This window comes from Corvus kubaryi, unplaced genomic scaffold (genome assembly GCF_017639235.1).
Source record: "Corvus kubaryi isolate FWS band 111438036 unplaced genomic scaffold, C.kubaryi_AGA036_p1.0 37266, whole genome shotgun sequence".
NCBI lineage: Eukaryota > Metazoa > Chordata > Aves > Passeriformes > Corvidae > Corvus > Corvus kubaryi.
Window position 1 is genome coordinate 6322454 of NW_024581081.1, and position 16048 is coordinate 6338501.

At 43.2% G+C, this 16048-nt stretch overlaps 1 protein-coding gene across 1 annotated transcript in view; it reads left to right on the forward strand.

The window, feature by feature from the left end:
• Positions 1-13581, forward strand: part of PGBD5 (piggyBac transposable element derived 5) — a 72288-nt gene extending 58707 nt beyond the window's left edge. Inside the window, exons 6-7 of the mRNA XM_042025227.1 lie at positions 4215-4320; positions 5788-13581. Of these exons, the coding sequence (XP_041881161.1) occupies positions 4215-4320; positions 5788-5983 (302 nt within the window). The 3' untranslated portion in view covers positions 5984-13581. The remainder of the gene's footprint in view (positions 1-4214; positions 4321-5787) is intronic.
• The last annotated feature ends 2467 nt before the right edge of the window (positions 13582-16048 follow it).

Consider the following 16048-nt stretch of genomic DNA (forward strand, 5'->3'; position numbering starts at 1 on the left):
CAGTGCAGCAAAGATAGTTCAAACCAACTTGAGAGAAGCTGGACCACCAGTCTCCTCTAAGGCATGTAAATATAGAGGAGGAAGAGGAGAAACCTCAAGAAATGTTCCTTGAGGCAGGCCTGGAGCACAGATCTGCTGAGCACATGTTAGATGGGAGAGGAGGTAGGGACAAAGGGAGTTAAAACCCACGCGGGATAGTTGAACAGAGACTGCTGCCAGTGGGATTGTCTGGTGATGCACAGTGTGTGTTTGCACTTGGCTGAGTGTAAATGTGTACGGGCTGGAGGAGGCCACGAAGAGAAAACAGTAAAAACATAAGGTAAGAGATGGTCAGAAGAACACTTAGGATGAGAAAAGAGGTGGACATAGCTAATCATTAGCTATTTATTGCAATTTAAAGGAAAGTCAAGAAGGGAAATCTTGCCTGTACTTGGAGTGCAAATCCCAGGCCAGAGGCACCAGGAGGGCAATACACTTGTCAGAGCAGATCTGTGAATACTGTTCTTAGATGTAGCAGGTTATTCATTATGGATGTTTTAAACCAGCATGTCATAATGCATCATCTCAGATATTCAAGGATGGGTCTCATTTCTTTAGTCTTGTAAAAGTGTCCTGCTTACTTATCTATCAAGTATGTAGTTTCTGCCTGGAACAAAATCCAGTTGGATTTTTAATTGCCCTTAAGCTTTAATTTTTCCTTGTGCTTGTATTACAGAGGAACTGAGAATTCAAAAGAGATTGGGACACCCATAGAATAAAAAGTTACCTTATTCTAAAGCAGGTCATCTACGTGCTGGCCCAAATCTCCCCATCTGTGGGACAAGGCTGCATTTTGTTTTTTTCACTCTAGATCTGATGCCCACTTCCCCAGCATCTCCATTATTGTGTTCCAGAAATAACCACAGTCTTTACTACCTTTCATATATAGCAGGATGGAGCAGGCAGCAACCTCACTTGCTGCACAGTAGGAAGACCAGAATAACATCTTCAGCAAAAAACTATTGAACCCAAGATCTTTTTAAGAAGTAGCTTCTTTCTGAGAAGAACTTTCACAGGTGCTCTTCACTAGCTCTACGTAGAAGCTAAACAGTCAATAACTAAGAGTAGAAAACAAACCTTGGGCCACATATGCAAGGAATAAAGAGCTGCAAATGGCATGTTAGCATCTCATAAGTGACTTGTGAGAAGGTGGAAGGTGTTGTGGAACCATCATAATTGTATGGAGCAGTTGTAAGAGTCCCTGTGTGGTTCTTACTCCAGGAGAAGCTGCAGTGATGGGTGACGGGTGACAGTCTAGTTTCCTGAAAAAGCTTGTGAGATTGGCCCAAAATTGGAAAGTCTGGGGAAAGAAGCATAATGTTAAAAAGCATGTTTCAGGATGGGTAAGCTTAGGGTTTCAACTTACCATTTCCATGTGTCCTTTTTGAGACTACAGCGAGGAGGTTGTGTCCAAGTATGGTGAGATTGGGGATGGGGCCAGAGGACCCCGATGGTAAGACCTCAATCATCAGACCTTGCACAGTGCTGAATATTGGAAATTCTGACAAAGAACTGTAAGAAATCTAAGTCCTGATAAAAAGCCATATAGCACTTGGATCATGCAATGCCCCTTCTTTTATATTGTTATGAAATCTCAGAGTTTGCCAAGATGGATGCAAGTGCTTGTATTAATGAGACTCCCATTTTTAAAAAAGCATGATTCTTGATAGGTTTAGAATAAGTGTTTTGAGGAAACAAACATGTAAACCTTTGTCTTTTGGCTTGTTTCATTTGAGGTAGTATTTCCCAAGCTTTGCTCGATGAGCATACAGCTTAAGAATTTAAATTAAAAAGGAAAAAGGTTTAAAAGAACCCCAAACCCAAAAGCTGATGCCTTTCTATGGTGACAGGATGGAGGCTAACAGTCAGCACGCTTTCCAACATGGAAGCAAAGGCAAGCTGTGGCTGCAGTGCAGGTGGTGTGTTCCCTGGAGTGCTGCCAGGGATGGGAACACAGCAGTGCTGGGGGAGGACCAGGAGGGGAAGTGGCTCATCGGATGTACTGATGAGTCAGCTGGCTCGGGACCACATGCCACAGAGACCTGCAGCTAGGAATGACCCAGCTCTGGCAGTTGTCTTTCCGGGGAAGGTGGGTTATGGCTACGAAACAAGCTTGGAAAGGCTAAAAATAATATGCCTATAAAGCTATTTATATTCTCAAAACAGGGGAATGTTATGGGGAATATAATAGAAAGTGATAGGGGGTATATGGTTCTGCCACCTCAATGCATTCTTTTAAAGATCATGAATACAAAGCAAATTGCAAAGGACATACAAATCCTCCAAAGGAAGAGAAGGGGAAGGAAGAGAAGGGGAAGAAAGAGAAGAGAGGAAGAGGAGAAAGGGGATTTTTTTTTTGTATAACACTTGTACCAGGAACATAGCCCTTCCCTGGCCTGCCCTGATGAGATGGCAAGTGATTTTGCAGCACTAATGCAGCAGGCTGGTGGTGTATCAGTCCTTTTTACCTCATGCTGGCCAGATATTTGTAGGACTCATTAAAAGAATCAAAATCACACTATAATAATTACATGAATGTAATGAAGAATTTATTTGTTCAATTGGTTGGGCGGCCCCCCCCCCCTTGGGCTACATTTACACCAAGCTTGAGGAGGCAGAGATGAAAGGAGAGTGTATTAGACAATTCAGAGGTGATATAATTTTGGATTCTGGAAAAATCAGATTTTAAACACCCCAAATAAATTTCTGCATGGCTCAGCTGTAACATGACATTTAGTATGTGTTGCATACTTGCTTCAAAATAGAGCCTGCCAGCTAGGACAGCACAGGGGGCTTGACAGAGATAATGATGGAATGAGACTTCCAGCTGGAGGAATGAAATGGTGAAGTCTGTAATCAAAACGTGAGTAGCATTTTAGGGCTGATTGTAAAAGAGTTGGCAGAAGGAAGGCGAAGAAAGTTCTCTTGAAAGCTTGAGAAATGAGAAAGCCCAGAATTGTACTGAGAAAGGATGCAAACAAGCCTGTGCTTCTCTAGACGTGGAGAAAATAGTGCTGTACCAGAGAGAAGGGCACTACACTAGTCAGGGTGCCACAGCTGTGGAGTAAGTGGTGGTCCATACCCTGGAGAGCCGGCGATTGAAACCTGTGGGGGTAAAAGGTCAAAAGTTAGGGAACAGACTCCTATGCTATAAGTTTGTTTTACTCACCCTTCCTTCCTACATGGAGCTTTCCCCAGGAAGGGGGAAGAAGGATAGGAGCAATAAATGAGAAAAGAGCTAGGGGAGTTTCTTAGGAGATCATTTGACTTACAAATACTGCTGTAGTGTTGGATAAAGCCAGGTCAAAGATAGACCACATGAGGGAATGGGGCCTGGTTTTGGAGTTACCTGCTCTAGCACCACATCTTTGTCTGTGCAAAGAGTGGTTGGTAGGTGGCTGCAGCATGATGCCTGTTGCCTTACCACAGATTTCTGCAGTAGGCAGGGTGGCCATCCCCCATGATGAGCTGAGTTACCAAGCCAGATGACCAAGCAGGACAGGAAGCAGCACTTGCAGGCAGAGAAATGTATACTAAGCTCCAGTGAGCAACCTAAGAGTACTTCTGAGCTCTGGCTCCCCACAGCAGGAACCAGGCTGCTTTTCATTTCAAAGAGACCGCAGTCACCAACCAGCATCATTTCTGTCTTCACTGAGTTCAGACATTTGGCTCCTCCTTACTGTATTTTCTTCTCAGTGTCAGTCAGCCTCCAGTGAAGAGAAGGTAATATTGCTCTTGGCCTCCATGGGTGGAGATAAGCAAAGGATTTAATGTCAAGGGACTAATTTGGAACCTCCAGAATTCAAAGCATATAACAGCAAGTCACTGCTCTAGAGGTGACCACAACTTCTTGTGATCCAAAAGAGGAGAGACTAATACTGTCTGTAGGCGGCTACTGTGGGACTACAGCAATGTGTGCTTTTTTTTGAATGTATGGCAAAGATGTCTTTTCATTTTCAACTGAAAAATTATCCCTCTTCTTCCCCTTCCACTTGTTCAATGTACTACCTGTGGGAAAAGAAATCAAATTAGCATCTCTGTTACAGAGAAGTTTCCAGCTTTAGGGGAAACATTGTCAATAATGTTTATTTCATAAGCCATATATAGAAAACATATTTTTCAATTGCTAGACTTATGATGTCAATTTAAAACTGTTGTGTTTCTAATTGATGCAGGAGTTATAATTAAGAGAAAAAGCGGAGAAATTCCATGCCCACTGGCAGTTGAAGCCTTTGCTGCTCACCTTAGCTATATCTGCAAATATGATGATAAATACAGCAAGTAAGTAAGAAGATGTGCATGTGTGTGTGTACTTCTTTCACACCTTCTCTGTTGCTGCAATGTTTGAGTTCTTCATGTTGAGCTCCATCTGAGGGCCCAATGCTGCTTTCACTGAGTCTCTGTCAAAACTTCTGTTTAAGTCAAAGATCAGATGCTGGCTCTGCACAAAGCAGGAACTGCATTGCTGGTATTGGTTTGGCTCTATCTACCCATCCAGCAGTCAAAAAAAAAGAAATGTTGAGACACAGGTCCTTTGCATCTCATAAATTACTTTTAAGAAGTGATGGGAGGATGAGCCAGCAGACTGATAGAGAATTCAACAAGGGTCTACCATCCCCACAAGTCTCTCAGGCTGGCTCAGCTCTTCACCTGTAGCAGTAGATGGTGTTTAGTTGATAATCCATCCTGGTGATATTTGCATCACCTGGAGCCAGAAGAAAGAAGACTTTCAGTTGTGCATGTAAAGCTGATCTACATGATCTGAGAGAGCAGAATGCAGAACTTCTAGCTCCTGAATTCCAGTTGGTGTCCTCAGTGTTAGCTCTTAATGTAGCAGGGAGGAACAGAAGTGAGTAAGAATAGCAGCGGTGAAGCTTGGCTATGGGAATAGCAATGAGGTGCAGAAGATTTCAAGAACTAAAAATTGAGAAGAGAGAAAAAGCAGCACAGGTTTTTCAAGCCGATTCTGGGCAAGGCTGCAAGAATTCAGTAGAACATACGAAAGAGGAGGAGATGGTCGCTGGAGAACGATATTGGGATCTGATCAGAGGAAATCAATGCAGAAAAGAGCTGAGGTAGTAGTTTTAAATGGTTGCTAAAAAAATGAAAGTAGGAAAGTAGGAAAATGGGAAATCTTATGACTGAAGAGAGAATATTCTGGCAGTCCTAGAATTAGTCAGAACCTAAATACAAAGATGTCAGTCCTTTCTAGTTCTGCCTTGTGCTCCACCTACCAGCAGTGTATGCTGTGGCTCTACCCCCACATCCTCCCACCTACTGTTGACAGCAGCAGCAATCATCTTTGCTCACAATAAACATGAGGAGAAGCATCAGCAAGCTTCCCAAAACTGTAATGTAATGTGACTGAGGCTTTTTTTTAGTGACAAATTGAAGGGATTCAGACCTACATCTCCCATCACAAGGATATTTGTCATGGGTGAGCTCGAGGAATCTTTATCAGTACTCTTATTTACATGGAGTGATACGGAGGTGAGAGTGTTGCTGAAGTTTGCATCTGAGAGACAGGAGGTCTGTTCTTTTACACACTACCAGAAATGTGCAAATCAGCTGTAAATGACTGTCAAACACATTGTACAAAATTTCTTAAAATAATACTTGAACCAGGCATCCAGTCCTATGTCTGCTTCTCCTTTGGGACTGCAGGGTCTTTGTGTGGGGTGATTTCTTGCATTCCAGTTGCAATTGTTTGGCTGAACAATGTTTTTCTCTCCTTTCTTGGCTTTTTAGGTATTTCATTTCTCACAAACCAAACAAGACCTGGCAACAAGTGTTCTGGTTTGCCATAAGCATCGCTATAAATAATGCCTACATCCTCTACAAAATGTCAGAGGCCTACCACGTGACAAGGTACAGCCGCGCACAGTTTGGTGAAAGACTTGTAAAGGAGCTCCTGGGCTTGGAGGACACCTCACCCTCCCATTGATGCTTTGCTCTTGGTGGCATAGGCAGGGGCTGGAGGGAAAGCAGAAGATACTACACCTGGAGCGACAAAGCAAGGAACGTGTGACACCACCAGTGCTGTCATCCAAAAATGCCAAGTGATGCCACTAGAGAGGTGCAAACTTTGTTCCTAGTATCAGCTGGATGTAAACATATAGTGCAGAAAGTGCCACTGGAAAAGCTGACCCAAAATTGCATATGAGAATGCCCTGTGGGAATCTGTACACCCAAAACAGACATAAATTAGCCGTCATCTTAGTGCTATTTGTTGAACAGGGTCATCTTGTAAAGTTCCTCTTGGGCCAAGAGCTTGTCAGAAGCTGGCACAGCTCAGCAGTCCTAGATGGGTATTACAGGAAACTCTCCACCTTCCTTGGAGCTACTCAATTCTGGGACGAGCACCATGAGGCTGCACCGTGGGCTGTGGCTGAGCACGGCTGCCATCCCGCGAGGCGTCGCTGCTGTCCTCCGGTGGGACAGGCGGAGCAGCCCAGCACAGAACACTGCAGCAGGCATCTTGACAAACACGACCTTCACAGGCAGGCAGCCAGCAACTGAGGACCAGTCATGATTTTTTCTTTCTGTGGTTTTTTTTCCCCTTTGCTTTTATTAATGTAACATAAAACAATTTGATCCCAGTTAGAACACAGAAAAATTAGGAGAAACCAAATACATTAGTGAATTTAAAATGACAAATATATTACATTGATTTTCTTTTTTAACCAGGATGAAACATTTTATACACAAACAGTGATTAATACTGTAAGTATTAACAGTGAGTAAACCAGTAAGTAATACTGCCTCATATCTTAACTGCCACGGTCAGTGTACAGGTGAGAAATCAGAATATATCAACTATATTTTTTCTTGATTTCAACTGTATCTTAAATGTTGCTTAAAAAGCTAATGTAATGGACTGTTAAGGTTTTAAGAACAATAATTTCTTGCTTTTTCTTTGGTAACTATCAAGACCTTTTTGGTCCACTTTAGAATGTTTGGCACACAGTTGGCAGAAAAAAAAAGTCACTAATAGCCACGTGTTTCCCATTATCACTGTGGGGTGTTCTGTAGGAATTCTTTTTGGTAGAGTTCAGGGCTTGTCACAGTAGTTGCAATTAAGCAGATTACATGTTTAGCAAAATAATGTAGCATTGTGTCTTACAAAAGGAAAGAAGTCCAATTGTAACCAACCTTAAACCTTGCTAAAACAGAGCAAGCCCAAAGAGTTCTTCTGTTCTGAGTGACACTGTAGAGGACAAGCATCATCGTGAGCTGGTGGCCAAGGCCATGTTTTGGGGCTCATGGAATCTGAAAGCCGCTAGAGTTTCAGAAAACAATGCCAAGAGAGAGGTATGACTGAAACAAGGGAATCAATACTGAGGTGAAATAATACCCTGCCCTCTACACTTTATTGATTTCAGTCCACAACTCAATCATCCAAAAACTCTGTATTCTGAAGGTTAGCAGTGATGGACACAAACAGAATTGCATTAACTTACAGGGCAGAAAACCATGTTGATTAGAGGACCCTAAGCCTGAAATTTTTACTTTACTCCCAAAGAATGACTCGAATTGATTCAAGAGGAATGGAGTGAATGATTGACTTACCACTGTAAATCTAACCAGGTTACATGTATCTATCTGACAAGAGGCAATAGAGGGTAACCAACATGAATTTGGAAACTCCTCAGATTTCATCATTCTGTGACATGCAAATGCATACCATGTAAATAACAACAGAGGAAGAATCCAGCAGGGGTAAATGAATGAGTAGCCCATGGAGTATCCTTGCAGTGACACCTTTCTGTTTCCACCAAAGTCTTACTGTTTGGAGTAGACCTTGAGGCAGATCTCACCTGGTTGCAAGGAGAGAAGGGGATGGCTAACTCCATGGTGGTTCTGCTTGTGCTACAGCCTGGAGCCTGTCCCACACATCCTGCTCTGCCTGCCAGCTGCACAGTGAACAGCAGCAGGATTCCTAAGCATCCTTTTCACTTCTCAGTCCACAAGGTCTCCACCCAGGAAACATGGGAGAAAGGACAAAACTTTGTGTACTGAGGCCTCCTAACCACAAAAGAAGGGGATGGGTTTGTATTAATGTAGCCCTTGGCAATGCCAATCTGCACAGGAACCCAAGGATGAGTTCAAAATTTCTTGGCCCTGCAGAGAACTGATACCACCCCTCTTGATTGAGTGTGTTTGATTGCTGGTTCTTGTCAGTCTTGTAAGTACTCAAAGGGAGAGAGCAGCTAGCCTGAAGCATGAAAAATAAATGTTCAGCAATAGAAACATACAGTTTTCTTTTTTCAGGAAATTTCACAGAGTGTTCTCATTGCTTCAGACAATGCCAGCCTATATTGGATCAGGAAGAGTAGCTACTAGCATATTATATCCCATAAATTTATATGGTAGTTAAAACTGGAGCAGTAAGGAAAAGACTGGCTGGAGCTTTGCTGATGGGATGGCTTAAATGAGCAGTAGCTGCTTCCTTGCACTCCCATGCCATGCTGGAGTATGTGCAGGGATACCCATGGCCCCAGCAGACATGGGATGGTTTCCCAGACCACCTTGGAGCCACTTGGCATTTCTGAGGAGTAGGCAGACCACTCTCCAGCTGTGTTGTAGGCCCCTGGGATAATCTGGAGCCCTTGGCCAATTGTTACACAACTACGTATGCTTAAAGGCCTGGATCTAGGCCAGCCCATACAGAAAATGCCTTTTCTTTTTTAGGTGACAGTAGGCCTGAGGCCTCAGAATATTTAATTTTTCACTAATGTATGCTGTTAATTATGTGGATTACTTGAGCTCAAATCATGAGGTCCTAGCTTTTTGCCTCAGGGACTTGGTCCTGAGTAGTTTTCCCTAGAATTGGTGTTGACGGGGGATTACACAGTGGCTGACTATTACAGGGAAGATGCTTTAGTCTCCTTTGTAAAGGAGAAAAATGAAGACAAAATTATAGCTTTGCAATGAATTTCATTTTCTTAGCCTTAACCATCCCTCATCATTTTGAACTGGTATTCTAATCATGCACGAACATTCCATAAGTAAGCAAAAATATTTATATATATTTATATGTACAAAATGCCTGAATTTTGGCTCTCGAAGCCAACAAGCAAAAGCCACCAAAGTGTAGTCTAAATCTACAGCTGACTCTTCCCCCTCATCTTTTCCTTTTATTGACTGGAAGTGGATAGGGTTGGGGAAAGTTAAGATTTCTCCTTGTTGAAAAAGCATCTTGCACTTTTTCTGTTACTACAACCAGGGCAAAGTAATTAAGGAAGATAGAGAATAATTTTTTGAAGGCTAAAATTTGTCAACTGCAGCTCAGCCTGTGTAGGATTATTTCCTTTACTGAAAACTGGCTTACTTAGATTTGGTTCCCTACCTGCTTGTAACATTAAAGCTTTTCCCTAATTAAAGGGGGAAAAACATTAGTCTCAAAGTAGTGCAAGGATGCTCGTTATAGTGTGTGTGTGTCTAATTGTGCAATAGCTTGTGAAATGATAGTTTGGGTTGTTTGTAGCCTTAAGACAATCTGGGTAAGAGATCTGAGAACTCAGCAGTAGGTAAAATGCAGTCAAAATGCCAACCAGGTCACAGAGGAATGGCTCTAAACTTTTTCAGGAAAAAAGTTTGACACTGAAATAGTGAAGGGAACACAGCACAGCTCCTTTCTCTCCTGCTGAATTGAATTTTCAGAGACATGTACTTCTGAAAACTGGTAATTACTTGTTCATGGTATGCAAACTTTGTTTCAAAGAACCAAGACCATCAGTAAGACATACCAACCACCTTCTATGCACAGTACTTTCAGGAAATGTCTGTCATGCCACGATCCATTCTTGGAAAACATTTCCTTTCCCAGTGAGTAATACAGCACTCGCTAGAGCTTAGAAGCCACTGGGAAATGGTTTCCACTGTTGTCTCAGTTGAAAAATACTTCAAGGGCTTGCAGGAATTCTGCCACTCTTTACTTCAGCCCATCTGTACACTTAACCATAGGGCACAATTTAAAGAAATCTCATCTCCATTTTCTGTTTCTGTTCTCTATCCCCAACCCTTCTATGTTACAAGTAGTCTAGGAAACATAATATATAGAAGTACAACTTTGTTTTCTTCAGGTAATTCCTAAAGAAAATTGAATTTAGCAACTCAAAACAGCATTCCCATTTTTTACCTCCAGCTGTATTTCTGTGACCTTTTATTTTTTCTGAAGATGTTATTTTTTTTCTAATATTTATTTAGAAGTCTGTCTTTAGCTGGGAAGTAGTGAAAGCAGCCTCCAGTATCTCATTCTTCCACGCCTTAGTCCCCTCGTGTGAGAGCTGATTCCACTGACGAGGTGGGGATTATGCTGCTCTGATAATTCTGTGCATCTCTGGTACTTTCCAAGCAAGGATTGCAAAGTGCTGTAACAACCTCAGCACTCATGAGACATCATTAGCTTATGAAAGCTTCTCCTTTCCTACCAGACACCAAGGCACAGCGCAGATAATAAGGGTGACGAAACTGTGGAGTTTGCACTCCTGCTGATTAAGGCCATGTTTGGTGTTTTCAGTGATTTGGTTCTTGTTCAAAAGCACTTTTCCACACTAGAAATGAAAGAATATAATTTCCCCCTAAGTAAGGGCTGTGGGACTTAGCATAGGTTCCTTCATACAGGCTGGCACGAGTCAAAACCAAGTTGCACTAAAGGTAAGAGAAAATTTGATAAAACATAGGAGCCCAACTAGCCTAGAGGAACTTAGATAAATGGAAAATCTGAAGGTGTACAGTAGTCCAGTAAACAGTGTGAAATTCAGACAAATAATTACTGAGTTGAGAAAAATCACTGAGGCTTAGATGGAATATGAAGTCTTCCATCCACCTCTGTTGTGGAGTTTGCCATGGCACTTTCTTCCTGCTCGGATTGATGTAAGATTGGTTGTTTGTAAAATGAGCTCATCTCTGGCTGAGAAAAACATTCAAGTGTCAAAGGCCTGTTCACAGTTTCATAAAGGCAAGGAACTCTAAGCTCAAAACAGGTATATATTTGGCCTGCTGTTAACTAGGATACTTGCACCAACACATCACATCATCTGCTCAAAAGGAAGTCTGTCATCAGTGCTACTTGATATATATTCATTCTTGTCACAATTCTTCCTAAACTTACCTTACTCCAGATGCATCATGAACTTGAAGCACGCCTGTATCATCACTTCACTGTTGGGAAACAGTTGAGAACAGTTGTGCTTTGTAAAAAGAATCTTTTCCTCTTCTTTTGAGTGACAGCTTTGTCCCTCTGGAAATCTAGCCCTGGAGAAGCTTCCTGCCCCACACTTTTCCTTTGCTTCCCTCATTCCTTGCATTTAGAACACATCCAAAGCATCCTGCAGGTTCTTGGTCAGTCTGGAAGAGCTGACAACACATGGTTGGCCCTTCAGTTTACTTTTGTAGCATTGCTTTGCTGGTCCTTTCTTCTATTTTGCAAATCTCAGATGAAACAGAGTATTGTTTCTGAAGCCTGTTCTGATTGCAATCACTGTGAAGGTGCTGTCTGCTTTGCCCAATTAGTGCTGCCCTAGCAGATTCAGATGGACCCCAAAGAGGTTTCAGCAGCACCACACCCACTGCTCCAATGGGAGTGGCTGTAAGATTCCTCAACTCTGGATTGCTGGCATACAGGGACCTTTGACAGGGTCTGGAGATTTGTTTTGTGTTTTGCTTTGTTTTTTGAAGCCCTTTAACTCTGATGGGTTTGGTGAACAGCTGTTAGGTATCACGAAAAGGCCTTAAGTGGTAAATCCCTTTTGTATCACTCTTTTGAAGTAATAATTGCTTGTATTGGGTGTCAAGGTGGTCCATGTGATGTGTAGTGCAAAAACCTTACCCACGAAAGCATCATTTGCTGTACCTGAACAACCTTGGATGCCTGGGGGCCCTGGGTGAGGAACCCAGTGGGAGAGGACTGTCATGCCGTGCTGTAGGACCATGATGTGCAGGACCTGACTGTAAAAAGAAGCTGGGGAGATACGAGACTGCAATTTGCAATCCAAGCTCCTTGGACAAGCAGACTTCATAGTCAAGCTGGTCTCAGAAGTTTTTCTAGGGAAGGGAAGATGCCAGGCCTATGCAGTTTGCTCCCAGCCCTGGCAACTGTGTTTCTAAAATAAACACTCTGGCAAATGCTTTCACGCTTCAAGTATTTACAGCGTGCTCTAGACTTCAGAGCATTTTGACCTATTTCCACTAGTTCCCCCCGAAAAACCTAGAAATTGAAAAGCAAAGCACAGTACACTAGGTTCAGCTGTCCAGAACCCCAACCCACTTGTGTCAAAGTAACTTTGTGGTCTTGTTCTCAAATAATCTGTGTCAAGGCATTTGCAAAACGTGACTGCTGAAAACTTGCATGTCTCTAGAAATATAATTGCTCATTTGGTGGAAAACAGTTTGCAGGTCTTTCCGACTTACTTTTTTCTTCTAGATATAAGCTAAATCTTTGCCTGGCATTTCAGTACTGAAATAAAAAAATAGCTTGATCCCATGGTCTGGAGGTGATATTAGAGATAACAAAACTCAGGTTTATGCCAGAGATTACTCTGATCCTGTAAAGGTGAAGCTAATCAGCATGGCCTGACACAAGGAAGAGTTCAAGGGCAACAGTGGGTTTGAGAAGGCAGAGGAAAGTTCAGAGGTTGGACACATGGAGGGAGAGGAGCCAGGTGATCCCTTCTAACTCTCATCATTCCAGCATGTATACCCCTCTCTCCTGCTGCCTTTGGATTAAAAGAAAAGGCTGATGTTTAACATATCCAGTCTGCTCAGCTGATTTAGTAACATAAACCCTGCTTTAGCTACATCCCTGGCCTCACTCCATGCCTTTCCTTAGCCTATACATGTTCAGTAGTCATCAGCCTTGAGTCACAGCACTGCTGCATGTCAGCACAGCATGGAAGCTACCGACTGTGGAAGCACCACGGTAGGAACAATGGAGATTCCAGAGAAGGAGTCTCCCCCTTGACATTTTGTTTTCATTTATTTTCAATGTGTGCATCAAATGCAGTGACAGTTCCAAAAGTGAAGATGGGCCCTAGCTAGCTGAGTGCTTTCAAGACCACTGGGCTGTGGTCACACCATCAGCAACTGCGGTTCTGTTGCAAAGTTCCATATTCTTTATAATTTTAAAGATTTCTGTCAAAAGCATAAATTCCAGAGGTAAAGTATACACTGCGAATTACTTTTTTTTTTCCTTTTTATTTTCTTTTTAAAAATCTTCTCAGAGCAATTTTATAACAGCCAAGTCTTTCAGGAAATGCAGGTGTGTGACCTCTTCACAGTAAGAGACACACAACTGTGTTTCTGCATGGGACAGGGAACTACTTTTGTGACACCAGTTTTGTTCTACACAAAGGCACGCTTGCAATAAATTTTTACAAGTTTTGTACACCATAAGCTAAACTCCGAGTTCCAAAAATGTGAAGTGTGGCAACAATAACAAAATGGATTTATAGTATCACTCTGATATCTTGTCATGTGATTTTATTTCTTCAACAAAGTTTGTTTACAACCAACAACTTTGAAATACAGTCAGATATATTACCGGTTGCTTTTCCTGTCTTGTTCTTTTTTGAAATAGGTGGGAAAGATGTTTGGTCATGCTCTGGGTATGTAAGTGGAAGGATGTAGAGAATATACTGCAAGATATGTTATAGGTTCACACTCTAAGAATCCATTAGAATCGTAAACCTACCATCTTTATCCAGCCATTGGGGACAAGGGCATTTTCTTTAGAAAGAATTGACTTTAAAAAGCCTTTCAGTGTAGTCTGCACACAGGCATAGGAAAGGGGACCACTGTCTGCCCCGTGTTGTCCTGACCCCGACAAGCAATTCTTCCCAACCACCTCAGGGCAGAGTAGGGTGGACACAAGGACAGGGAGAGCTGTCCCACCTCTCAAATATCTCTGCTGAACAGAACCAGCCCTTTGTCCTCACTGCTCTGGCTCTTCCTGGCGAGCATTGCCTGTACCAGCAGTGGCACCCAGCAAACCCGTGACCTGCACACCAAATTAGTGGTATTTGCAGACAAAACCAGACACATGTGATCTGCAGATGGCCACTGTTTCACAGCTCCAAGTCAGCAAGTTGCTAGGACCTGGTTTAAACCTTATTCCACAAGGGGAGCAGAAGCCTTGCAGGAGAACACGTGAGTGGAGTTACAGTCGGTCTTTGCCTACAGCCACAATAAAGATGTCCCCCACGCCTTGGGCTGTGTCCCTCATTTCCCCGCGGCTGCAAAGGCTCCACTGGGACCGGGCTGCCTGGCATCTCCCAGGTGTGTGAGTGTGGCTCAACACTGACCTCTGGCCGGGATCTGTCGGGCTGCCGTGGCTGATTTGCTCAGGGTGTTTCTTCATAGCATCTTGTGTTTTCCACATGAAGAAATTTAGTTTGCACCTAAGCTGTGCAAAAAAAAAAAGCCAGAATTCCGGGGAAAACAAAACATTAATAGAAGCCACCAGCAACAAGCCCCTTGACCTATTTGATCTCTTTATGGACCCTTCCCTAGGAGAGGACTATTTTTCTGAAGTTGCTTAGTATCACAAAAGGGGAGGGCAAGAGATTCTGGCTGTTCAACACAGCCAAGATCTCAGAAATCTTTTCAGCATGTAAGTAGCTGCATTGACAGCCCTTAACACTGGTCTGAAACACAGTCTGGACCCTTCACACAAGAAACAGACTCCTTTTCTCCTTCGCTGTGTATTTTTTGCACCACAACAGTCACTGCTGAGCAGCAGGGGAGGAACTCACAGTTTCTGCTCTGAGACGTCACATCCAGGCTCGAGAAGCAATCAAACCACAGTGCGTGCCTGCAGCTCAGAGTGGAGGCTGGCTCATCCCAGATGAGTGCAGAGGCTGGAAACAAGTAGGTGCATCCTCAGGGTGATGGACCGGCACGAACACGCCCTGGCGGGTGGCAGGGCTCCCCAAGACGGGATCAGCCACGCACAGGTGGCTCCCTGCATCGCTCCATAGGCACACACAGGAGGGACCTAAGGAGAGGATTACAAGCCCCTGCAGTGAGACCAGCTACACGCCAGATGAGATGTTCAGCTGTGCCATAAACCAAGTGATAATTTCTCCTTGTTCCCTGTCACGGTTGGAGAGTCGCCCCCAGCAGCACAGCACTTTGTTCCCTGGATGTGCTGTGACCAGAGCTGACACTGTGTCTAATCAGGCCACACCATCAGAGGTACAATAAGCAATGCAAATCATCTTTAACACACTAATTGAATAAAAGAAGGAATTTAATTTATGAAATTATGAAATCCAGGATCTGATTGACACAGACACACGCATTACCTTGGCGCTGTCATTTACAACACTGCCATCCGTTCAGATCAGTCCAGGGCCTGCAGTAATTCAATTTCCCATGAAATTATTCTCAAGAGAATTTGCAATTAATAATTCCAACAACTTGATGTTTCTTAATTAGGCCAAACTTAACATTCCCTTTTTCAGTGTTTTCTAATATTCTATTCCACTTGTCCCGCTGTCCCCAGAGAGGAACAGAGAGAATAAAAACGCCACCTCACAGACACTGCAGAGAAGGACACCCCCAGCTGTCACCAAGTCAAAGCACAGACTCTCCTAAAGCACCCTCACCTGAGATTTGACAAAGCACTTTACAGGCAGTAATGAACAGCATCTCATCAGACCCCTGCAAGGCAAAGCTATCTCTCCTCTCTTCAGACACAGCCTCCGTGCTGCAGTTTCCTTAGACTACAGCATAGTCACAGTTTTGTCTTTGGGAATGAATTTAAGAAATCAATACACAAAAGGTGATGAGAATTGAGAAGCCAGAAACCTCTCTTGCTTCTCTGATATTCCCACTTCCCCAGGTGAGGGCTTGGACAGGATTCTACAGGAACACCTGCGCCAGAGATGCTGGCATGGGATTCATGAATTTTACCTGGGCTTTTTTTGCAGGTTATGTTTCCTGTCACAGGTTTTGCCTGGGAATCTGCAGTCTGTCCTTCATCAAAGAAGCAAGAGCAGCAGCAAAG